At 42.1% G+C, this 24074-nt stretch overlaps 1 protein-coding gene and 2 pseudogenes across 1 annotated transcript in view; 2 read left to right on the top strand and 1 right to left on the bottom strand.

Moving 5' to 3' along the window:
• ITGAM (integrin subunit alpha M) overlaps window positions 1-24074 on the top strand; it is an 82752-nt gene that overhangs the window by 6679 nt on the left and 51999 nt on the right. Inside the window, exon 3 of the mRNA XM_054582617.1 lies at window positions 23732-23835. Coding sequence (XP_054438592.1) covers window positions 23732-23835 — 104 coding nt within the window. The remainder of the gene's footprint in view (window positions 1-23731; window positions 23836-24074) is intronic.
• LOC129078005 (small ubiquitin-related modifier 1-like) lies at window positions 12532-13524 on the top strand (annotated as a pseudogene).
• LOC129078003 (40S ribosomal protein S6-like) lies at window positions 21619-22384 on the bottom strand (annotated as a pseudogene).

Raw genomic sequence — 24074 nt, 5'->3', positions numbered from 1 at the left:
TGTTCTTTCTGGGAGCTTTTTTTCTACGTTATCCTCCATCTCACTGATTCGATCCTCAGCTTCATCCAGCCTGCTTTTGATTCCTTCTACTGTGTTCTTCAATCAGAAATGGTATTCTTCATATCCTCTTGTGTCTTCTTGATAGTTTCTATGTCCTTTTCCAGGTTGATATAGTTTGTTGTAAGATCCTGATAGTTTTCTGCAGTTTCTCATAGTTATCTTTGAGCTGGCTGAGCTCATTGAGCTTCCTTAGAACCATTGTTTTGAATTCAATATCTGATAGTTCCCTTGTCTCTATTTCATTTAGCTCTCTCTGTGGGGAGTCCCCTTTTCCACTCATTTGTGGGGAACTTCTTTTTCTTCCCATTTTTGTGAGAGTCTGTTAAGGTATGTATGTATGTATGTATGTATGTATGTATGTATGTATTTCCTTTACTTTTATTTCTGGGCCTGCCTCTGATGATGTCACTTGTTGACCCTATATGACCTTGGGTCGTTTGTTTGAGCCTTCCAAGAGTCTACTGTTTGTGTCTGACTCCTGCTTTGGGTAGCTCTATGACCCCTTCAGTCAGGGATCCACTATTTCTGTGGATTGCTCTGCCGTCTCACGCCGGCTCCTTGATCACGCTCCCTGGTCCAGCAGGATCCCCCGTCCGCCTGGGCTTGTGTGTGCTTTCCCCAGCCCAGGGGCCTTCTTTGTGACCTCGTGTACTTGTCTCGCCCCCCAGGCCGGTGGGCACCCCGGCACTAGTCAGTTTAGGGTCTTCTATTGTGTGCTTTCCCTGCTTTTGGCTCTTTGGATGCGTTGCCTGCCCTCACCAAATGGAGACTACGGAAATGGGAGGAAGTCAGCTCCAGGACTCTCTGGTTAATCCTGTCTCCAGACTCTCCTCCAAGGACTCTGGGCAGCTCTGTGACACCTTCGGCCGGGATCTACTATTTCTGCGGACTGCTCTGCGCTCGCGGGCTCACGCGGGTTGATTTACACCTGTCCTCACTGATCTGCGCACTCCCTTGCAGGCCCCATTGGTACCAACCTGTGGGAGGCCTTGCCAGCCCGTGTGAGCCCTCGCCAGCCTGTGCGGGGCCACACACACACTTGCCAACCCTTGCCCGCCACTTGGCGCAAGTGTGCGCGCCTGCACTGGGTGGTTTTGGGCTCTCTATTGTGTGCTTTTCGGCTTTTGGCTCTTTGGGGGTGTGTCCTATTCCTGCACAATGGAGACTAGGGAAAGGAGAAGGGGTCAGGACTCCCCAGTTCGTCCTCCCGTTCTTTTCCCAACACCTCTGTCTCCAGTCCCTCCCCAGGGGTCTCTATGCAGTTCTGTGACCCCTTCGGCCAAGGATCCACCACCTGTGCGGATGGCGTTTCAATCATGGGCAGTCTGGTTCCTGCGCGCCCCGCTTCTGCCTCTTTGGGGGGTGCCTTGCCTGCCCAGAATGGAGACTACGAAACGTGGAGGGAGTCGGGACTCCCCGGTTCCTCTTCCCGTTCTTTCCCCAATGCCTCTGACTCCAGTCTCTCCTCAAGGCTCTCCCAGCCAGTCTGCACTTAGCCCCGCAGCTCACACATGCACAAGCTGTGTGCGGAGTGCACAAAAGGCAGGTTAATTGATTACCTTATGCCTGAGTGAGATGGTAGCTGCAGAGTGGGAGGTGCATTATCACCGGGCTCCATGGGCCGCCGTCTCAGTTCTCTTCACAAAGTTTTCCTCACCAATCTTTTCCCAGGCACCAGCCCACCCTGCTGCCGCCTCTACCTAGAGATCCAGGAGGGTGGCTGCCACTGCAATTTTTGTGTTGGCCCTTTAAATGTCTCTTTGCATCCCCAGCCACCTGTCTCTGGCAGAGAGCGCCCCTAAGCTTTTCGCGGTTGCGTTTTGTCTGTATTTTCCTGGTTTTAGCTGCTGTAGTTTAGAGGTCCCTGTTTATGATTCAGACCCCGTTCTTCTCAGGGGGAGCTAACTGGCTGTTTCAATGTTCCTCTGGTGCTGGTGCCCCTGGGCACCCCACCCACCCTCTCAAGCCTCCACCACACTTCTCACCCGTTGGGATGTGTGAGAGTTGAATCCAGTCTGTCCGCGGCTCCAAGGCTCCTCTCCCACTATAGTTCCATTGTTTTCCAGGTGATTACTCCACTATTTAGTCTCAATTCCAGTTTGGTCTTGGGAGGAGGAGGTCAGCATGACTCCCATTCACTCCTCCGCCATCTTTCCTCCGAGTTTGAATGTTTTCGAGTTTTTTCCTTGAGGTTGGTTTCTAGTTTCAAGCCCTTGTGGTCCAAGAAAATGCTTGTTACGATTTCGACTTTCCTGAATTTGTTGAAGCTTGTTTTGTGTCCTATCATGTGGTCTATCTTTGAAAATATTCCATGTGCATTTGAAAAGAATGTTTATTTTGCTTCTTTGGGATGAAAATTTCTATATATGTCAGTTAAGTCCATTTGATCTAATGCTTCATTCAGTTCCACAATATCCTTGTTGATGTTTTGTTTGGCAGATCTATCCATTTTTGACAGTGGGGTGTTAAAATCCCCTACTATCAGTGTGTTACTGCCTATGTCTTTCTTGAGGTCCTCCAAGATTTTCCTTATATATTTGGGTGCTCCTATGTTGGGTGCATATAGGTTTACAATGTTTATGTCTTCTTGATGGATTCTTCCTTTGAGTATTATAAAGTATCCTTCTGGGTCTCTTTTTGTGGTCTTTGTTTTGGAATCTATTTTGTCTGATATAAGTGTTGCTACCCCTGCTTTTTCCCCCTGTCCATTTGCTTGGAGCATTTTTTCCCCATCCCTTTACTTTTGGTCTGTGTAGGTCCTTTGTTCTGAGGTGGGTCTCTTGTAGGCAGCACATGTTTGGGTCATGTTTTCTTATCCATCCATCTATCCTATGTATTTTTATTGGGGCATTTAATCTATTTACATTTAAAGTTGTTATTGATAGGTACTTATTCATTTTTTCCCTTTGTTCATGTGTGATCCTCTCTCACTCTTTTTCTTCATCTTCTTAACGCTGGTTTGGTAGAGGTGTATTCTTTTAGCCTTCTTTCGTCTGGGAAACTCCTTACTTCGCTTTCCATTTTAATTGAGAGCCTGGCTGGGTAGAGCAGTCTTGGCTGCAGGCCCTCACTTTTCATTACTTGCAACATTTCTTGCCATTCCCTTCTGGCTAATAGTGTTCCTGTTGAGAAGTCAGCTGCTACCCATACTGGGGCTCCCTTGTATGTTACTACCTGTTTCTCCCTTGCTGCCTTCAGGATTCTCTGTTTGTCTTTGATAGTTGCCATCTTAATTATGATGTGTCTTGGAGTGGGCCTCATTAGGTTCTTCTTGAATGGCTTCTTCTGTGCTCCCTGGACTTGTGTGACTTTTTCTCTCCTCCAGTGAGGGAAGTTTTCTATCATGACTTTTTCAAATGGGTTCTCTATCCCTTCCTCTTCTTCTTTTCCTTCCGGTATCCCTATTATATGGATATTATTATGTTTCACGTTGTCCTGCATTTACCTAAATGCCTCTTCATTCTTTTTGAGTTTTTTTTTTTTTCCATTTTCTTGCTCTTTCTGGGAACTTTTTTCTACCTTGTCCTCCAGCTCACTGATTCGATCCTCTGCTTCATCTAACCTGCTTTTGATTCCTTCTACTGTGTTCTTCAATTCAGAAATTGTATTCTTTATTTCCTCTTGCCTCTTATTGATAGTTTCTATGTCTTTTTTCATGCCAATATAGTTTGCAATAAATTCCTCAAAGTTTCCCTGTTATTTTTGGTAGTTCTCTTTAAGGTCACTGAGCTCACTGAGCTTCCTTAGAATTGTTGTTTTGAACTCAATATTTGATAGTTTGCTTGCCTCTATTTCATTTAGTTCTCTTTGAAGGGATTCCTCCTTTCCCTTTGATTGGGGGGTGCTTCTTTTCTTCCCATTATTTCTGAGATTCTTCTTTTTTGCTTCTGCGTCTTAAATTGATCTGTCTTGAATTCCTGACTTTGTGATGTGAACTTCTATGGTAGGAGATCGCCTTTTTTTCTTTCTTTCTAGATCTGCCTCTGATGATGTCGACTGTTGACCCCGTCTGACCTTAGGTAGTCTTTAATAGACTTCCAGGAATCTACTGTTTATTTCTGTCTCCTCCAGTTGTTAATCTAGTCAGTCTGCCCTCAGCAGTTATAGTGGGGCAGAGTCTGTCCTGTGGGCAGGCTCTTTTGTCCTTTCACGCTGCTGCCATTCAGGGGGAGTGGTCTGCCTGAGCAAGATGGCTGCTGCTGTATGGGGGAGGAGTCAGGACTGGGATACTCCCAACTACTTCCTCAGTTCTCTCCTCAATACCTCCATCACCAGACTTTGCTCAAGCATCTTGAGACTACTCTGTGTCCCCTTAGCCAGGGATCTACTGTTACTGCTGCTCTGTACTCAGCACCCTGGCCTGCTCAACACTGGGCTGAGGCTGAACCTACTGGGAGTGTCGCTATTGTGTCCTTTCACACTTCTACTGCTCGGGGGAGTGGTCTGCCTGAGCAAGATGGCAGCTGTGGAATAGGGGGTGAGTCAGCATTGGGACCCCACCGTCCACTTTTACAGTTCTTTCCCCCAAGCCTCCTTCTCCAGTCTCTCCTCAGGCGGCTCCAGCCCACTCTGCCCCCACCTCTGCCAGAGCCCAGGGTAAGTGCCTGCCACTACAAATTTTTGCGTTAGACCTTTAAATGGCTTTTTACATCTCTAGCCACCAGTCTCTGGCAGAGAGCACACTGCCACTTTTCACAGCTGGCTGTTATCTGTGTGCTTTTTGGGCTCTGGTGCTGTAGGCTAGAGATCCTTGCTTATGATTTAGACCCTACTCTTCTCAAGGGGATCCAACTGGCGTTTCAGTATCCCTTTGGCGCTGCTGCCTGTGGGCACCTAGCCCAACTTCCCGAGCCTCTACCACACTCCTTACCAGTTAGGTTGTGCTAAAGCCGATTCCTCTGTCTGTCTGAGTTTTTAAGGCTCCTCTCTCGCTCTTTTTCAGTTGTTTTCCAGGTGATTTATCCACAATTTAATTGTAATTCCAGATTGGTCTTTGGAGGGGGTCAGTGTGACTTCCACTCACTCCTCTGCCATCTTGAAGTCCTCCCTTTTTTTAAAAAAATTCTTTTTTCTTATTGTTCTGATTTGTTGTTTTTTGCTTCCTTATGTTCTAAGTCATTGGTTTGCTTCTCAGCTTCATTCACTCTACTGCTGTTTGCCTGTAGATTGTTATTTTATTTAATGTATCTTTCATTTCTGATTGGGTCTTTTTTTATGCTGTTGAGGTTTTCACTATGTTCCTTGAGCATCCTTACAAACAGTGTTTTGAACTCTGCATCTGACAGATTGCTTATCTCTGTTTTGTATCATTGTTTTTCTGGAGTTTTGATTTGTTCTTTTATTTGGGCCATGTTTGTCTCCTCATTTTGGCAGCCTCCCTGTGTTTGTTTCTATGTATTAGGTAGACCTGCTATGACTCCCTGTCTTGATAGTGTGGCCTCACATAGTAGGTGTCCTTTGGGGTCCAGTGGCACAGCCTCCCCTATCACCCAAGCTGGGTACTCAAGGTGCACCCTTCCTGTCGGCTGGGAATACCCTCCTCTTGTAGTTGAGCCTTGGTTGCTGTTGTCAGGTCAGTGGGAGAGATTTACCCAGGACAGTCAGCTGCAAGGACTGGCTGTGACAACTAACCACCACCCTTCACCCTCCATGGAGCATCAGCTGTTCAGGGGCAGCATGGTGGTGGCTCTGCTGAGGTCTGTAGCTGTCCACTGGTTGCGCATGCTCTGGGGCTTTCCAGGTGATACAGGCCAAGGTCAGCCCCTACCTGTGTTTTGCCCTGGGTCACCCTGCCTGAGCTATAAAGCAATCTGAGATGTCTGTTACTTGTGCTGGGCTTGGAGATTCCCAGGCAAGTACAAACTGTGAGTCTAGGTTGGCTGGTGCTAGTGCCCTGCCTGGGGCCACTTGGGAACTCACTGAGGTTGGCTATTGCTTGTTTGAGAGGATTTAGGAAGTTGTGAAGCATGAGCAAAGATCAGCCACTCATATGGAGAAGTCTCTGTTAACAGTTTGGGTGAGCCTGTAATTTGGGCAGGATGGAATCTCAGGGGATCTCCAGGGTGGGACAAACAGTATTATCCAGGTTGATGGAGTCTCAGATATGGCACCCATCTACCAGTTCTGTGGTTCATGTGGGAAAGGTTCAGAAAAGGGACAATGGCCTTTCTGTCTGGGAGGAAGCCGTCCCCCAGCTCTTACCTTGATGCTAGACTTTTACTTCCTCCCTGTATACCACTGGTGCTTTTCAAGCTGCTACTACAGCTCTGGAGCTTAGAGGGAGCGGGTCTGAGTAGGTGAGTTTGTGTGTGGGTTCTTTAAGAGGAATTGCTTGGGACTCCAGAAATTTCTTCTACTATCTGTGTCCCCAATGGTTTTTGTAGCCAGAAGTTTTGGGCAATTATCTTCTTGTCACTGGAACCCTGGGCTGGGGCTCTTGATGTGAAGCTGGACTCTTGCTCCCATGATATCCCTTTTTTATTTTTATCCACCACACATGGGTGTGGGATCAGCCTGTTCCACATCTCCACCCCTCCTACCAGTTTGGATGGATGTGGTTTCTTTAATTCCGCAGTTGGCTGACTTAATTCAACTTGATTTCTGATGGTTCTGAGTATTGGTTGTTTTATAAATTAGTTGTAATTTGATGTGGTTTTGCGAGGAGGGAAACTGTGGTTTATATATGTTGCCATCTTGACTGGAAGTCCCCCTGGTTTGCCCCAAGCATTGTAAACTTTAAAGCCTATGTATTCATTCCTAATGCCCCGTCTAAATGCTGGAGCTCCTTTCTGATATCTGGGGCATATTGCCCAACAAAAGTCATGTTTACCATCCAGACATTTTCTGTACCTCTGGGTCAGGATCAGTGTGCTTTCTGTAGGCCTGATAGGTCCTCTCTAAAAACTCAGATGTGTCCTTATCTGGTCTTTGTTGAGCAGTCAGTATCATATTCAGACTGCTTTGCTTGGGCACCCCCTTCTTAAGTACTTCCAGTATACACTTTCTGTAATGTTCCAGGTATGCTAGGCCCCCACCATTTGGGCTCCAGTCAGGCTGTATCTAGGGAATTCCCTGAGTTGAGTTGGGCATCCCATTGGGATTCTCTTGGTGGAGACACTGGGCCTCTTCATTAGCCCTATTTATAACCAACCATCTCTCATCTGCAGTTAACAAGATATTTAGGAGAGCCTACACATCTACCCAGTTTGGATGATGAGTGGCAAAAATGTAGGTGATAATATCTGCTATTTTCTGTGGATCTTCCCTATGAGGGGTTAGAGTTTTTCCAATTCAGCAAGTCTGAAGTAGAGAACGGAGTAGGGGCCCAATAGTAACTAGTGGACTGGTCTTCCTGATTTACTCCACCTGTAGGATATAGCCTCAAAGCAAACTGCATTGTTTGGGATAGGGATGCTCTCTGGCCAAATTTGGTGCCCTGACAGGTCTTTGACGGGGAGACCAATCCCTCGTCATACAGGGTGGAGCTGTTGGCTCTGTGGTCTCTACTTCAGGAGCAGCTCTCAAAGTGGGTGGTGGTGAGGAAGCTTCTCCTGCCAGTAACCCAGGGTCCCCTGGGTTTAGAACATTGATGAGGTTTATCTCCACATTCTCCTTTTCTTCCTGTGTTACTCTCAAGAAGAGGTTTTGGGGCCTCCTCCCTTCTATGCACCCTCAAGCAATATTCTGTCCCTGCAAAAACTTGATTATACAATGACACAAATGCATTGACATGATGGGATGAAATCCATTGGCATACTGTTTCAATTGCATGATGGTACAATAACTTAGGGAGCCATGCATGGGCCACCTTTGTGCCCAATGCAAAACATACATAGGCCATACAGTATTACAATAATTAATAAATACCTCCTTAGACATTGGATAATGACAGCACATGCTCCAGTCTGTCAGAATTCTACCCAGTGGGCTCCCTCTTGGACCCAGCACAGAAGTGCCCCTATTGGCCTGGACATACAAGCCAAAAGGAATAACCAGAAAAATCCAAGAAACCTGAGAACATATAAACAAAACCGGTATCCACAACTCCATTATTTCAAAGAGTACCTACAAGCAAATCTACCAACCAGTCTCACAAACTGTGGTCCCCACACAGTGGCATCCCCAAAGCAGTCCTCACTTGGACCTTGTTTCATGGCCTTTTCCCAGACCCATTTCCTTTTCACCAGCCAGGTGTGTTTGGGTGGCTGACACCTTGAGGGGACATGCAGAAAAATTCCTGGAGACTGGAAACCCCACAGTCCCACTCTCTGGGTTAACCAGCCTAAGGTAGCTAGGATCCCACCAGAGTCACCATTGCTGTTACTGAACAGCAAGTGGGGGGCCCTGCAACCTGCCACCGCTCTTTAGGGAAAATTCTGGAGGCAAAGGTTTTATGATAAAGGAAAGAGTCTTTATTCAGAAGCCACACAATTTTGGAATAACAGCTTTTTACATGCATTAGTCCCTTAAGCTTTTAACTTAGGCTAAACTCTTTAACTCTTTAGTTACAGATTTAATCACTTAAATCTATCAATTAAGGATAAACTCTTTAACAACTGAGTTCTCCTACCATTCCCCCTGTAAGTTTTTAATTATCTTATTTCTCTAGGGTTATTAGTGTTTTGGGTTTCTTCAGATATACATTCAGAAGTGGAATCACTGGGTTATAAGGCAGTTCATTTTTAATTTTTTGAGAACCCTCCATACTGTTTTCCATAGTGGCTACACCAATTTACATTCCCACCAGCAGTGCATGAGAGTTTCCTTTTCTCTGCATCCTCGCTAGCACTTCTTGTTTGTTGATTTATTGCATTTCTCTGATGATTAGTGATGTTGAGACTCTTTTCATATGCCTATTGGCCATCTCTATGTCCTCTTTGGAAGAGTGACTATTCAGGTCCTCTGCCCATTTTTAAATGGCACTTTGTTTTGGTGTTGAGTTATGAGTTCATTATAAATTTTGGATATTATCCCCATATCAGATGTATCATTGGCGAATATGTTCTCTTATTAAGTAGGCTGTCTTTTCATTTCGTCGATGGTTTCTTTTTTTAATTTCTTTTTAAAAAATCCTCACCTGAGGACATTTTGTCTTTGTTTTTATTTTTAAAAATTTTTTTAAAAAGATTTATTTATTTATTTTTAGAGAGGGGAAGAGAGGGAGAGAAACATTAATGTGTGGTTGCACTTCACACTCCATGCTGGGGACCTAGTCTACAACCCAGGCATGTGCCCTACACTGGGAATTGAACTGGTGACACTTTGGTTCACAGGTGAGCACTCAATCCCCTGAGCCACACCAGCCAGGGCTTTTTCTTTGCTTTTAGAGAGAAAGTAAGGGAGAGAGAGAAACATCTATGTAAGAGATAAACATCAATTGTTTGCCTCCTGTATGCCCCCAGACTGGGGATTATACAAGCCCAGGCTGGGGATCAAACCCACAACCTAGGTATGTGCCCTGACTGGGAATTGAACCCACAATCTTTTGGTTACAGGATGATGCTCCAACCAATTGAGCCATACCAGCCAGGGCTTATTGATAGTTTCCTTTACTGTGCAAAAATTTTTAGTTTGATGTAGTCCCATTTGTTTATTTTTTTCTTTTGTTTACCTTCCCTGAGAAGTATATCATAAAAAATATTGGCATGAGAAATGTCCAAAAATTCACTGCCTGTGTTTTCTCCTAGGACTTTTATGGTTTTCAGTCTAACATTTAAATCTTTAATCCATTTTGAGTTTATTCTTGTGTATGGTGAGAGTTGGTGGTCTAGTTTCATTTTTTGCATGTTTCTGTCCAATTTTGCCAACACCATTTATTGAAAAGAGTGTCTTTACCCTTTTGTATGTTCTTGCCTGTTTGTCAAATATTAATTGACTATAAACATGGGTCTCTGTTCTGTTCTGTTGATCTATGTGTCTGTTTTTATGTGAGTACCTTTCTTTTTTGTTGTTGTCAAATGATCTTTAATTGAAATATTGGTTTTGTAGTTCTTAACTAGATGGGCATTCCACTGCACCACCATTGATGTCATGAGGGTGATGGCGATTAACATTGCAGCCCAAAGACTGGTCCGTCCCCAGGATCTCTTTAATGGTTCCAGAGAGTTCTCTGGCTAAAGATCAGTGCTGCATCTGTTGGGCAATGTTAAAAATCTCATCAAAAGTGATATTTCCACTATGCTTAATGTTTTTTATTTTCTTCTTTCTGTCCCATGGCGGTTCTTTGAGGGCTCCGATGATCAGGGCAGAGGCCAAAAGTACCACCTCAATCTGAGCCTGTCAGTTCTGAATGGTCAATTTAACTTGTAACCCTCAGACCCGTTTAATCATGGGTTGCTTTGGCAATATCATCACCAACCTTTTTTGGAGGCAGACCCAGGGGGCTGATCTTGGGGTAGACGTGGCACTAACTTCCCCACCAGTGCACCTCAGGTACATGACTTTGATCTCATTGGAGCTGAACTTCAGTGGCATGGTGGAGGCAGCTGGTGTTGGATGAACCTGGGTTTGGGAAGCTCGAAGAAAGTTGCAACTAAGTCTCCTCTAAGCCAAAAGCAGTACCATGCTGTTTTCACTGTAACCTCGTAGTCTAGTTTGATAACGGGTAGTGTGATACTTCCAACTTTGTTATCCTTATCGGGGTCTTCTGTAGTTCTATATATATATTTTTGGATTATTTATTCTAGTTCTGTGAAAAATACCGTTGGTATTTTGATACAGTTTTTGTGTATTCTTCCAGAGAGATTCTATGCTGGATTTACCTCTACATTTCCTTAACCCACCACCTGCACATAATTTGTAGCACACATTATAATCAATCTATGGCCTACTGCCAGTTTTTGCAAATACATTTTATCGATCTCCCCTGTCCAACTCATCATTTATTGTTTATGACTGCTTTGGAGCTACAATGTTGGAATCAAGAGGCTATGACAGAGACTCTATGGCCTGCAAAACCCAAAATGTTTATGTTTACAAAAATCATATTTATGGAAACAGTATTACCTTTCCAGAAGCAGTTTTCTGGCCTCTGCTCTATACCAACCGTCTTTTGCATTTTTTCTTCTTTTAATTTTATATTTATTCATTTATTTATTTCTTGATTTAATTTTTATTGCATTTTTTCCATTACCATTTAGTCCCCCCTTTTAAAAATTTTTAATTTTAAATCATGTTTATTCTATTACAGTTGTCTCAGTTTTTCCCCCTTTGCCCCCCTCAACTAGTCCCACCCCGACCCCCACTCCCACTGTCAATTCCCACTCTGTTGTCCATGTCCATGGGTCATTCATACATGTTCTTTGTCCAGTCCCTTCTTTCCACCATTGTCCTCCTTCCCCTTCCCTTCTGGTCACCTTCGGTCTGCTCCATGTTTCCATGCCTGTGGTTTATTTTGTTTGCTAGTTTATTTTGTTGAATAGATTCCACTTATAGGTGAGATTATATGGTATTTGTCTTTCATCAACTGGCTTATTTTACTTAGCTTAATATTCTCCAGTTCCATCCATGTTGTTGCAAAAGGTAGGAGTTCCATCCCTTTCTTTCCTTCCTTCTTTCTTCCTTCCCCCCTTCCTTCCTTCCTTCCTTCCTCTCTTTGTCTTTCTTAAATGCAGATTTTATTTACTTACTTATTTATTTATTTAATAAGAATAAATATATCAGTTTAATTTAAATATAAGAAGAGTTTACAGGGAGAAATGAAAATAGGTTACACAAATTGACATATTATTTTCTCCTTTTAATCTTGGCCCATTTTAAAAAAATTTATAAATCATGTTATTCTATTACAGTTGCCACAATTTTTACCCCTTTAACCCCCTCCACCCATCCCACCCCCACTCCCCACTCCCATAGTCAATTCCCACTCTGTTGTCCATGTCCATGGGTCATTCATACCTGTTATTTGTCTAGTCCTTTCCCCTTCTTTCCACCATGGTCCTCTTTCCTCATCCCCTCTGGTCACTTTCAGTCTGCTCCATGTTTCCGTGCCTGTGGTTTATTTTGCTCGTCAGTTTATTTTGTTGAATACAGTCCACTTATAGGTGAGATCATATGGCATTTGTCTTTCATCAAATGGCTATTTCACTTAGCTTAATATTCTTCAGTTCCATCATGTTGTCGCAAAAGGTAGGAAGTCCATCTCTCTCTCTCTCTCTTTCTTTCTTAAATGCAGATTGATTTTATTTATTTTTTTAGATGTCAAAGTTAACTCTAAAATATTAAAAAAATTTAAAACCATTATAATGTCTTAGCAATTAAACCAACATGACATCAGAACAGAAATGATCAAGTAGATCAATAAAATATGAGATTCTAGAGACAAACATATATATCTAACAATATATGATTAAGGTGATATTTCAAATCAATGAGTAAAATAAGGTTTATTCAATAAATAAGGTACATGGAGACGCGGGGTTGTGCTGTAGGGAAGAGAGATGGATTTGTAAACCCCGGAGCGAGGTTTTGCCTATCCGAGACCGCTGCTGTGTGGAAACCCCGGGTGAAGCCACCATCACAATGTCTGACCAGGAGGCAAACCTTCAACTGAGGACTTGGGTGATAAGAAGGAAGGAGAATACATTAAACTCAAAGTCATTGGACAGGATAACAGTGAGATTCACTTTAAAGTGAAAATGACAACACATCTCAAGAAACTCAAAGAATCATACTGTCAAAGACAGGGGGTTCCAATGAATTCACTCAGGTTTCTCTTTGAAGGTCAGAGGATTGCTGATAATCACACTCCAAAAGAACTGGGAATGGAGGAAGAAGATGTGATTGAAGTTTATCAGGAACAAACGGGGGGTCATTCAATGGTTTAGATATTCTTTTTATTTTATTTTATTTTCCCTCAGTCCTTTTTTATTTTTAAAAATAGTTCTTTTGTAATGTGGTGTTAAAAATTGAATTGAAAGCTGACTCCCCACCCCATGTCTTTAAAACATCTGGTAATTTGAATTCTAGTGCCCATTTATTATTGTTTTGTTTTCATTTCACTGATTTTTGGTGATCAAACCTCAGCCCCCTTCATACTGCCTCTCTCCTTTTTAAATATTACATGTGTGCACAGGGAGGCCACCTTTTTCTGGACTGTGCATTTTCAGGCTTGTGATAAAAGGTCGACCAATGCAAGTGTTCATAATGACATTTCTAATTGGCCCCGAAGTTCTAGCATGTGATTGCTTCACTCCTGGACTATGACTTTTAGTGGGAGATGGAAGTTTTTCAGAGAACTGAACTGTGGAAAATGACCTTTCCTTAACTTGAAGCTACTTTTAAAATCTGAAGGTCTGGACCAAAAGAAGAGGAATATCAGGTTGGAGTCAAGATGACAGATAAGGTGAGAGTAAAGACTAACTCCAAGATGGCTTCACTGAAGAGAAAGCATTTTAAGAGTAAAGAAATATCTTGTCAGAAGATCCCAGAAAAGTTCTAATTTTCATTAGCAGTTAATAAAGTTATTCATGCAGAAGTGTGTACAACAGAACACTGCTTTTTTATTTTATTTGTACTTTTTGGCCTGGGATATGGGTTTTAAATGGACATTGTACCAGCTTCATTAAAATAAACGAAATATTTGTAAAAATAAAAAATAAATAAATAAGGTACATGGACCACTATTACTTGAAATAAAACAAATATAGAGCCCTATTACACACATTATACAAGAAATATTCAGGTGAGTTAAAAATCAATATGTATAATCTAAGGAGTTTTAGAAAAAATAGAACTAATATTTTTCATGACCTGAAGTAAAATATTCAAAACAGAAGTTATAAAGTAAATATTGATGATATGACTATATTAAACATTTAACTATATAGTAATATACATATAAAAAAAGTTAAAGGACAAGGGATATAATAGAAAAGTATTTGCAACACATCTAAAACATGGTTAATAGTTTTGTTTTTTTTTTTAGGGAAAAATGTTCTACGAACCTTAAATCAATAAATGGATAAAGAATACCAAAAAGTCATTTAAAGCTTTTAAAAAATAATAATAGAAATAGGCAAGAAATATACTAGAACAGGTTTAGTTTTGGCAAATAGTAAAGGAACAATTAAAATAACATCGTCACAGATTAATGAATATTAAAAATATTGGTATATCAAGTATTGGCAACTCTGAAAGGAACTAGGTATTCATAGAAACTTTTTCTTCATCTTAAAGCAGTCCCTTTAGCATATTTTGCAGTGTTGGTTTGGTGGCGGTGCATTCTTTTAGCCTTTTTTTGTCCTTGAAACTCCTTATTTAGCCTTCCATTTTCATTGAGAGCCTTGCTGGGTAGAGCAGTCTTGGTTGCAGAGCTTTGCTTTTCATTACTTGGAATATTTCTTGCCAGTCCCTTCTGGTTTGCAGGGTTTCTGCTGAGAAGTCAGCTGCTAGCCGTATTGGGGCTTCCTTATATGTTGTTACCTCTTTCTCCCTTGCTTGCTTTAGGATTCTGTTTGTCTTTGATATTTGCCATTTTAATGAACGTGTCTTGGAGTAGGCCTCATTGGGTTCCTCTTGAATGAGACCCTCTGTGCTTCCTGGACTTGTGTGACTTCTTCTCTCCTCCAACTAGGGAAGTTTTCCATCATGACTTTTTCAAACAGGTTCTCTATCCCTTCCTCATCCTCTTCTCCTCCTGGTATCCCTATTATACGGATATTATTTCGTTTCATGTTGTCCTGCATTTCCCTAAATGCCTCTTCATTCTTTTTGAGTCTTTTTTCATTTTCTTGCTCTTTCTGGGAGCTTTTTTCTACCTTGTCCTCCAGCTCTCTGATTCGGTCCTCAGCTTCATCTAGCCTGCTTTTGATTCCTTCTATTGTGTTCTTCAATTCAGAAATTGCATTCTTCATTTCCTCTTGTCTCTTATTGATAGTTTCTATGTCCTTTTCCATACTGATATAGATGTAGTTAAGTTCCTCATAGTTTCCCTGTAGTTTTTGGTAATTCTCTCTGAGCTCACTGAGCTCGTTGAGCTTCCTTAGAACCGTTGTTTGGAACTCAATATCTGATAGTGTACTTGGCCTCTATTTCATTTAGTTCTCTTTCTGGGGATTCCTCCTTTCCCTTCGAGTGGGGCGTATTTCTTTGTCTTCCCATTATTTGTGAGACTCTTCTTTTTTGCTTCTGATTCTTAAATTGATTTGTCTTGATTTCCTGACTTTGTGGTGTGAACTTCTATGGTGGAGACCACTGTTTTTACTTTGTGGATCTGTCTCTGATGACGTCAGATGTTGATCTTGTCTGACCTTAAGCAGTCTGTTGGAGACTTCCAGTAATCAACTGTTCGTGGCTGTACCCTTCAGCTGTTAATCTATTCTCTCTGCACTCAGCAGGCCGCCCTAGACAGCTCATGGTGGGGTGGAGTCCCTCCTGGGGGCAGGTTTATTGAGTCCTTTCATGCTGCTGCTGAATGGGGGCAGAGTCTGCTCTGGGATCCCGCAAGCCAATCTCTCAGTTCTCTCCCCAAAACCTCTGCCCCCAGACTCTCCTTAATTGTCTCCAGACGTCTCTGCGCCCCCTTTAGCCAGGGATCGACTGTCTGTGGCTGCCACTCTGCACTCAGACGGCACTTTAGACAGCACAGGGTAGGTTGGAATCTCACCTGTGGGTGGGGCTATTGAGTCTTTTGATGCTGGTTTTGCTCACGGGGATTGGTCTCTGCCTGAGCAAGATGATTGCTGCCGCGTGGGGGATGAGTCAGCACCGAGATCCCGCTGGCTACTCTCTCAGTTCTCTCCCCAAAGCCTCCTTCCCCAGTCTCTCCTCAGGCATCTTTGCTCACTCTGCTCCCATGTTTTCCAGAGACCGGGCAAGTGGCGGCAATAAAAAATTTATGCATTGGCCCTTTAAACAGTTCTTTGCGTCTCCAGCCACCTGTCTCTGTCAGAGAGCAACCCTGCTGCTTTTTGCAGCTGGTTGTTTTCTGTGTACTTTTTGGGCTCCTGCTGTGGGCTAGAGATCCCTGCTTTTGGCTTAGATCCCGGTCTTCTCAGGGGGATCCAACTGGCTGTTCTAATATCCTTCTGGTGCTGCTGCATGTGAGTGCCCTGCCTGCCTTCTCAGGTCTGTACTGCACTCCTTACCAGTTAGGTTGCGCTAAAGCCGATTCTTCTGTCTCTGAGGTTACAAGGCTCCTCTCTCATTATTGTTCAGTTGTTTGTTCCAGGTGATTTCTCCCCAATTTAGTTGTAATACCAAGTTGGTCCTGGGAGGAGGTCAGTGTGACTTCCACTCACTCCTCCGCCATCTTGATTCTCCTCTTGTTGCTTTTAAGATTCTCTCCTCATCTTTAGTCTTGGGCAATTTAATAATTACGTATCTTGGTGTGTTCCTTCTTGGGTCCAATTTCTTTGGGTCCCTCTGAGCTTCCTGGACTTCCTGGAAGACTATTTCCTTTGCGTGGTTGGGGAAGTTTGCCGTCATTATTTTTTCAAATAAGTTTTCAATTTCTTGCTCTTCCTGTTCTCCTTTTGGCACTGCTATTATTCAGGTGTTGGAATGTTTAAAGCTGTCCCAGAGATTCCTAAGCCTTTCTCATTTTTTTGAATTCTTGTTTCTTCATTCTGTTCTCGATGAATGTTTATTTCTCTCTTCTGTTCCAAATCATTGATTTGAATACCAGCTTCCTTCCCTTCACTGTTGGTTCCCTGGATATTTTTAAAATTTCATTTTGCATAGGCCTTCACGTCTTCCTCTATTTTGCATCCGTACTCAATCATTTCTCTGACCATCCAGATTACCAGTGTTTTGAACTCTGCAACTGATAGGTTGGCTATCTCCTTCTCGCTTAGTTCCTTTTCTGGAGTTTTGATCTTTTCTTTCATTTGGGCCATATTTCTTTGTCTTGGCCCACCTGTTACACTGTAAGGGGCAGAGCCTTAGGTATTTACCAGGGTGGGGCAATCCACTTTGCTGCGTTGTGGCACTGTATGTAGGGGGAGGGTCAGAGAGGGAACAATGCCACTTGCTTGGGTCTTGTCCCACTTTCAGTCACTTCCCCTTCTGCCCACAGGCAAATTGGACCTTCTAGTGCTGATTCCTGGGTCACCGGGTTTGTAGATGTTCTAGAACCTGTGGGTCCCTCCAACAAATTCTTCTGTGAGGCTGGGAGAGTCTCCCACAGCTGCAACCTCCACAGGTTTTTACAGCCAGTGGTTTTGAGGCTTTCGTTTCCCATGCTGGAACCCTGGAATGCACAGTCTGTCTTGCTTCCCAGTTATTCCTCTTGGGTTATCCGCAAGTGAATTGGGACCTCCTAGTCTGCCAATTGCTGCCTTGCCGCACATCTTCTCCACTTGGGCTGCTCATCACTGACTTTCCTACCAGTGTGGGTGAGTATTTCTTCTTTAACTCCTTGGTTGTTGGACTTCCATATAGTTAGATTTTCTGGCAGTTCTGGGGTTTGTTTTGTTTTTAAATTTGCTGTTGTCTTTGTTTTTGTTGTGCGAGGAAGCCAAGCATATCTACCTATGCCTCCATCTTGGCCAGAAGTCTGTTCATAGTATTTTCTTACAATCCTGTTTATTTGGTGTCAGTTGTAATTTCTCCTCTCTCATTTCTGATTTTATTTATTTGGGTCTTTTTTTCTTTTTTCTTGATGGGTCTTGTTAAAGGTTTGTCAATCTTGTTTATCTTTTCAAAGAACCAGCTCTTGGATTCATTGATCTTTTGTATCATTTTTTTAAGACCCTGTTTCATTTATTTCTGTCTGATATTAACTATTTCCTTCCTCCTTCTCACTTTGGGCTTTGTTTATTGTTTCTTTTCAAGTCCTTTTAAGTGTGAAGTTAGATTTTTATTTGAGCTTTTTCTTGTTTTTTGAGATAGGCTTGCTTATTGTTTTTTGAGCTTTTTCTTTTTTCTTTTTTTAATGCTTGAATTTCCCTATTTCCCTCTTAGGATTACTTTCCCAGTGTCCCATAGATTTTGGATTGTTGTGTCCTCATTTTCATTTGTTTCAAGGTGTCTTTTGATTTCTTACTTGATCTTGTTGTTACTCATTCATTGTTTAATAACATATTATTTAGCTTCCATAACTTTGTGTGTTTTTCATTGTTCTTCTTGTGATTTATTTGTAGTTTCATAGCACTGTGGTCAGAGAAAATGCTTGATATTATTTCAGTCTTGTTTTGAGACTTGTTTTGTGTCCTAGTATGTGATCTAACCTAGAAAATATTCTATGTGCACTTGAAAAGTATATATATTCTGCTGCTTTGGGATGAAATGCTATGAAGATATTAAGTCCATTGGACCTAGTGTGTTATCTAAGGCTGCTGTCTCCTTGTTGTTATTTTGCCTGGAAGAGCTATCCATTGAAGTCAATGGGGTGTTAAAATCCCCAAGTATGACTGTATTTCTGTCGATCCTTTTATGGCCATCAAGATTTGCTTTACATATGTAGGTGCTCTTATGTTAGGTGCATAAATATTTACTAAGGTTACTGTAGTTTACCATGTATAATGCAGTTCTGTGAATAACGTGCACCCCATTTTTGGCCCAAACTTTCAGGAAAGAAAACTTTTGTTTTATTTTTATAATTCAATTATTTACTTATTTTTATTTAGATAGTTGTTTTTTTGTATTGTAAAGGAATTTTAATATTTATTCTTGAACATATTATGATGCAGGAAATTTTCTGTAACAATTAATTACAAAACATAAGAACAGATAAAAAGTGTTTCAGATACCACCTGTGTATAATGCATACCCTTAATTTTCTCTAAAAAATTTGGGCAAAAAAGTGAGCAGTATACATGGTAAATATGGTATATTCTCTTGTTGGATTGTTCCGTTTATCATTATGTAGTGTCTTTCTTTGTCTCTTATTATAGCCTTCGTTTTAAAGTCTATTTTGTTAGATATACGTACTGCTACCCCAGCTTTTTTTCTTTTCCATTTGCATGAGATATCTTTTTCCAACCCTTATTTTTAGCCTTTGTGTATCTTTTGATCTGAGATGGGTCTCTTGGAGGCAGCATATATATGGGTCTTGTTTTCTTATCCATTAAGCTACCCTCTGTCTTTTGATTGGAGCATTTAAGCCATTTACATTTAAGGTGATTATTGATAAATATGTATGTAGTGCCATTTTATTGTTAGACTGTTTTCCTCTTTTTTATTTTCTCTCTCTTTTTCTCCTTTTTCTTAAAGCAAGCCCTTTAACATTTGTTGCAGCGCTGGTCTGGTGTTAACAAACTCCTTTAACTTCTTGTCTGGGAAGCTCCTTATTTCTCCTTCAATTATAAATGGTAGTCTTGCTGGGCAAAGTAGTCTTGGTTGTAGGTCCTTGCTTTTCATTACCTTGAATATTTCACACCACTCCTTTCTGGCCTGAAATGTTTCTGATGAGTAATCAGATGACAACCTAATTTGTGCTCCCTTGTAGGTAACTATCTGCTTTTCTCATGTGGTTTTTAGGATTCTCTCCTTATCTCTAAGCTCTGTCATTTTAATTTTGATGTGTCTCACTTAGGCCTCTTTGGGTCCAACTTGTTTGGTACTCTCAGAGCTTCCTGAACTTGTGTGACTTTTTCCTTCACCAGATGAGGGAAGTTTTTGGTCATTATTTATTCAAATAGGTTCTCGACCCTTTGCTCACACTCTTCTCCTTCTGGTATTCCTTGATGCGGATGTTGTTATACTTCATGTTGTCCAAGATGTTTCCTAAGCTCCCCTTGTTTTTTAAAATTCTCTTTTCTTTCTGCTGCTCTGCCTGATTGTTTTTTTATCTTGTCTTCCAAAACACTGATTTCGCTCCTCTGATACGTAACCTACTGTTTACTCCTGCCACTGTATTATTTATCTCAGATATTGCATTCTTTATTTCTGACTGATCTTTTTTTATGGTTTCTATGTCTTTTTTCATGCTGTTGAGTATCCTTATAATCATTACTCTAAACTATTTATCTAGTAAATTGCTTACCTCCATTTCATCTAGTTCTGGAAAATTCTCTTGCTCTTTCCTTTTGGGTTTCTTTGTCTTCCCATTTTGGCTGCTTCTTTGTATTTTCTCCCTTATATATTAAACTAATCATCCACTAAACGGATCAGTTGTTAATCTAATCAGTTTGTAATCAGCAGTTAGGCTTTGGCACCACAGTGTGGGGGCAGAGTAATTCTTTTGGGTGGGGCTATTGCTTTTCCTCAGGTTGATGCTGTTTAGATAGGAGTGATCTGCCTGAGAAAGATGAGTCCTGCAGTGTGGGGAATGATTCAGTATGTGGATCCTGGTGGCTGTTCCCTCAGTTCTCTCCCCAGAGCCACCAACCCCAGACTGTCCTCAAGTGCCTGTTGTTCACTCTGCCCTCCCTTTGCTGGCACCCAGGGTAAGTGTCTGCAAATGAAATTTTGTTCTTTGGCCTTTTAAGAGGCTCTCTGTGTCTCCAGCTTTCTCTCTCTGGCCAACAGAAAGCCTGCTACTTTTCACAGTTGGATTGTGTCTGGGTTCCTTTCCAGCTCTGTGCTGTAGGCTGGGGAGTCCAGCTTGGGGTTTAGACCCTACACTTCTCATGGGAAACCTCCCAGCAGCTGAAATATCCCTCTGGCACTGCTGCTGCCACCTGTGGGAGCCCACCTAACCCTCCACATCTCCTCCACACTCCCTATCAGTCACAGTGTGGCTAAGTGTTTTTTTCTGTCTGTCCGTGGTCATAAGGCTTCTCTCTAGTTAGTGCTCAGTTGGTTAGTCAAGATAATTTCTCTACAATATAGTTGTAATTCCAGACTGGTCCTGGGAGGAGGTTAGTGTGACTTCTACTTATTCCTCCACTATCTTAGATCCTCTCTTTTTTTCTTAAATGAGCATAGCAATTGTACCAGATAAGTGCATAAAGAGCTTACTCATTTTTTATGCTTGCATCATATTCTATTATTTGAAAGTATTGTAATTTACATTTGTATAGTATTACATTTAAATCTCTTCTTAATGGACATTAGATTGTTTCCACACTTCTTCTATATGAAAGATGCTGTCATTTTACACATGTGCAAATATATTTGGAAGTAAATTCCTAGAACTAGGATTGCTGGATCAAAGGCCACATATGCGTATGTAATTTTAATAGATTTTTTTTCAGATTGTCCTCTATAGAAGTGGCAACAATTTATATTCACACCAGAAATTTATGGAAACTTTACTTCACTGCCCATTTACCAATCCAATGTGTTACTAAACTTACTGATCTTTGAAAATTGAACAAGTGAGAAATGGTATCTCAGTTTAGCTTTAAGTTGCATTTCTTTATAAATGAGAGATTATTTCCTTTTCTGTGAACACTTTTTTTCTTATCTGTTGCCCATTGTTCTCTTGGATTACTATTATTATCTTTTCTTTATTGGTTTATAGGAGGTATGACTGTATTGAGAAAAGTAGGCTAGGGTATGGGTTGCTAATCTCTCTCTCCCACTAGTTTGTCATTTGTATTTTAACTTTGCTTATGGTAGTTTATTGCAGACAGAAATTTTTTTAAAATGACTGTGTGATTGAATGTAACCATATTTATTTATTTACTAAAATTTTTTTGCTGTTTTATCTCATTTATTAGTCTTAGAAAAATCTCATTTTTGGCTGGGCTCAGACTTAGAGGTAGAAGTTCTCAGAGAAGACAGCATATGGTCTATTGGCAATGTGTTTCTGGCATTTTTCTTTGGCCTCCTTCATCTTCTTAGCCAGAAGTTTATCATATTCTGTGGCCCCTTATTTATTTTTCTTAGTATGTTGTTTTTTTCAGAGCAATCACTGACGTATGTGTTGCACAACACATGAAGTAACAAGACATTGAAACCTGGGTGCTTTGGTCCAAAGTTTCTTACCTTCTTTGTTTAGGGACTTCCTCAAAACATATTGGTGGGAGTCATCTTCTTTAGAGAGATTTAAAAGTTTGCAGATTTTGCTAGCTCTTTTGGGCCCCAGGCGATGAGGCACAGTAATATCAATGAGAACAGAAATATCTTTCTCCTGTTTTTTTTTTTTTTTTTTCCCCACAGTGACCAAGTTGGGAACACTGACACTGGCATCCACAATGCAACCCTGAAGAGTTTTGCGCTTTCTCTCTCTAGTCCTCCTTGTTCTGTAACAGGAATACCCCTTACTCAGTAGCAGGTGGACATGGTCATGGGTTAAGGTACCCTGTTTCATGGGGAAACCTTTTTTGTCATTCCCACTACTTATTCGAGTGACATAGCCCATTCTTTCTTCACCCACAGTATCAGCAGCAACTTCTGTGTCCATATGCATCTCATAAAAGGTACAAAGTTTGTGTTCATTGTCCACTTGAATGAGTTTACAGCAGCCAGTGGCTGGGAAAGAGATGTTCAGCTTCATTCTGAAGCAGCTCATCACCTCTGAGGTACCACAAAAAAGAGCAAATTTAGCCACTTTTAAATGACCTCTTTGTTTTTGTAACCAAGCAAACTGGGGCTTGGCCACTTGGTGCCTTCAATCTGTGAGACTCAACAGTTTGTGTTGAAGGAAGTAAGTGTGTCTAAACAGGGTTTCAACCTTTAGGGGAGAGATGCTGAGAGCACTCTTGCTCAGATCCCTCCTGCCTCACAAGATCCAAAACTTTCCTTGCTCTCCAAAAGGCTACAAGCAAAAGCCATGCCCAAAAGTTCCCCATATCCTTATCTGTCCATCAGCCAGTCATGCAAACAGGTCTCCATCCCCTCTAGAATGCGCACTTGTGGGAGTGACCATCCTCTCACAGCAGCTCTTTCCTTCAGGATGTGCGGTGCGCTGTTCTCAGCCTCCGCTTAGTGGTTCAGGAAACCATGTGCCATTTTACACTGGATCATGGTGGAGTCCAAGGAGGCACATATCCCAAGAGAGTGACTTCTCCATATGTTTTTCAGAGAAGTGGAAGTCTGCAGCTTAGCATTCCTGGTCACAGTTCAGATCCAAGTACCTCTGACGTGTGTGTGCTTTGCTTGGGGGGGTCCCTGCAGCTCCATCAGCGGTGCCACCATCTTCTACAGGCAGACTCCCAGTCAGGGAAACCTTGTGGCCACCTTCTCTGTAGACCTCCTCTAACCTCTTGGCTCTCTTTTGACCTTTGACCCACCCTAATTTAAATGCTCAGCTTGGAACTTCCTATATGACCTCATATCTGGTCCTTCCTATGGTGTGTTAGTGTCCACCATTTTTGTCAGTTCTCTAGTGTCTTTGACCCTCTTTTGGCTTCCATATTTAGTCAGGACAAGAGTTCCCAGGGACACACAGGCATCTGGGGAGGGCATCTGTGCCCCACTCCTTTGGCTATGTGATGAGTCACTGCACATTCGCACAGTCATATATACAATTCTGCAGCTTCTGAGATCTTTTCAGGAAGGCGTGGCCATCAACTTGCCTTTGTTACGCAATGTTTCTTAAACACTGTACCATCTCCTCTCCCTGACCCCAATACTGGAGGTGTTCCCCTATTATCAGGGGATCCATATTCTGTACCCTGTTACATTTTGTGTCATTCTTAGAGGGATCCTTCTCATTCTAAGATTTTAAAATTTCCCATTTTTTTCTTTGTTGAGTCTTCCTTCTATTTCTCAGGGTTGGGGAGTCTGTGTGAGTGTCTCCCACTTTTCCTTTGGGTGGGCAGACCTTCTGTGGTCTCCTTTTCTCTCCACGTACCAACTTTCTTTTATTGCTGTGCTGGTCTGTTCCCACTTCTCCACTTAGGGTGGTGGTTGGAGCCCCTCTGGAGATAAAGGCTGTCAACCAAACAGGAGGCCTCTACGAGTGTGACTATAGCACGACCACCTGTGGGCCCATCCAGCTGCAGGGTGAGTCATTGGCCCTCCCTAACCCAGGGTGAGGATTCCACTTGTGCATATACCTAGAGTTGCCAGGTGTTCCTTTTGTTCTGGGGAGTCAGTGGTGGGGGCCCCAGGGGTTCAGTTCCCCAGCCTGTGTTGTAGGTAGACCCTACCCCAGATAACCCACAGGTACCCCTTTCATGTTCTTTTCCCATGACCTGGGTGCCCTCTTGACCTGTTAGAACTCTGTGTCTCCCAGGTCGAGG

The sequence above is a fragment of the Pteronotus mesoamericanus genome, unplaced genomic scaffold, assembly GCF_021234165.1.
Source record: "Pteronotus mesoamericanus isolate MK-2021 breed Mesoamerican mustached bat unplaced genomic scaffold, CSHL_Meso_final contig_72, whole genome shotgun sequence".
Lineage (NCBI taxonomy): Eukaryota > Metazoa > Chordata > Mammalia > Chiroptera > Mormoopidae > Pteronotus > Pteronotus mesoamericanus.
The sequence above is the reverse complement of the archived record's forward strand: the minus strand, read 5'-3'. Positions and strand labels throughout refer to the sequence as shown.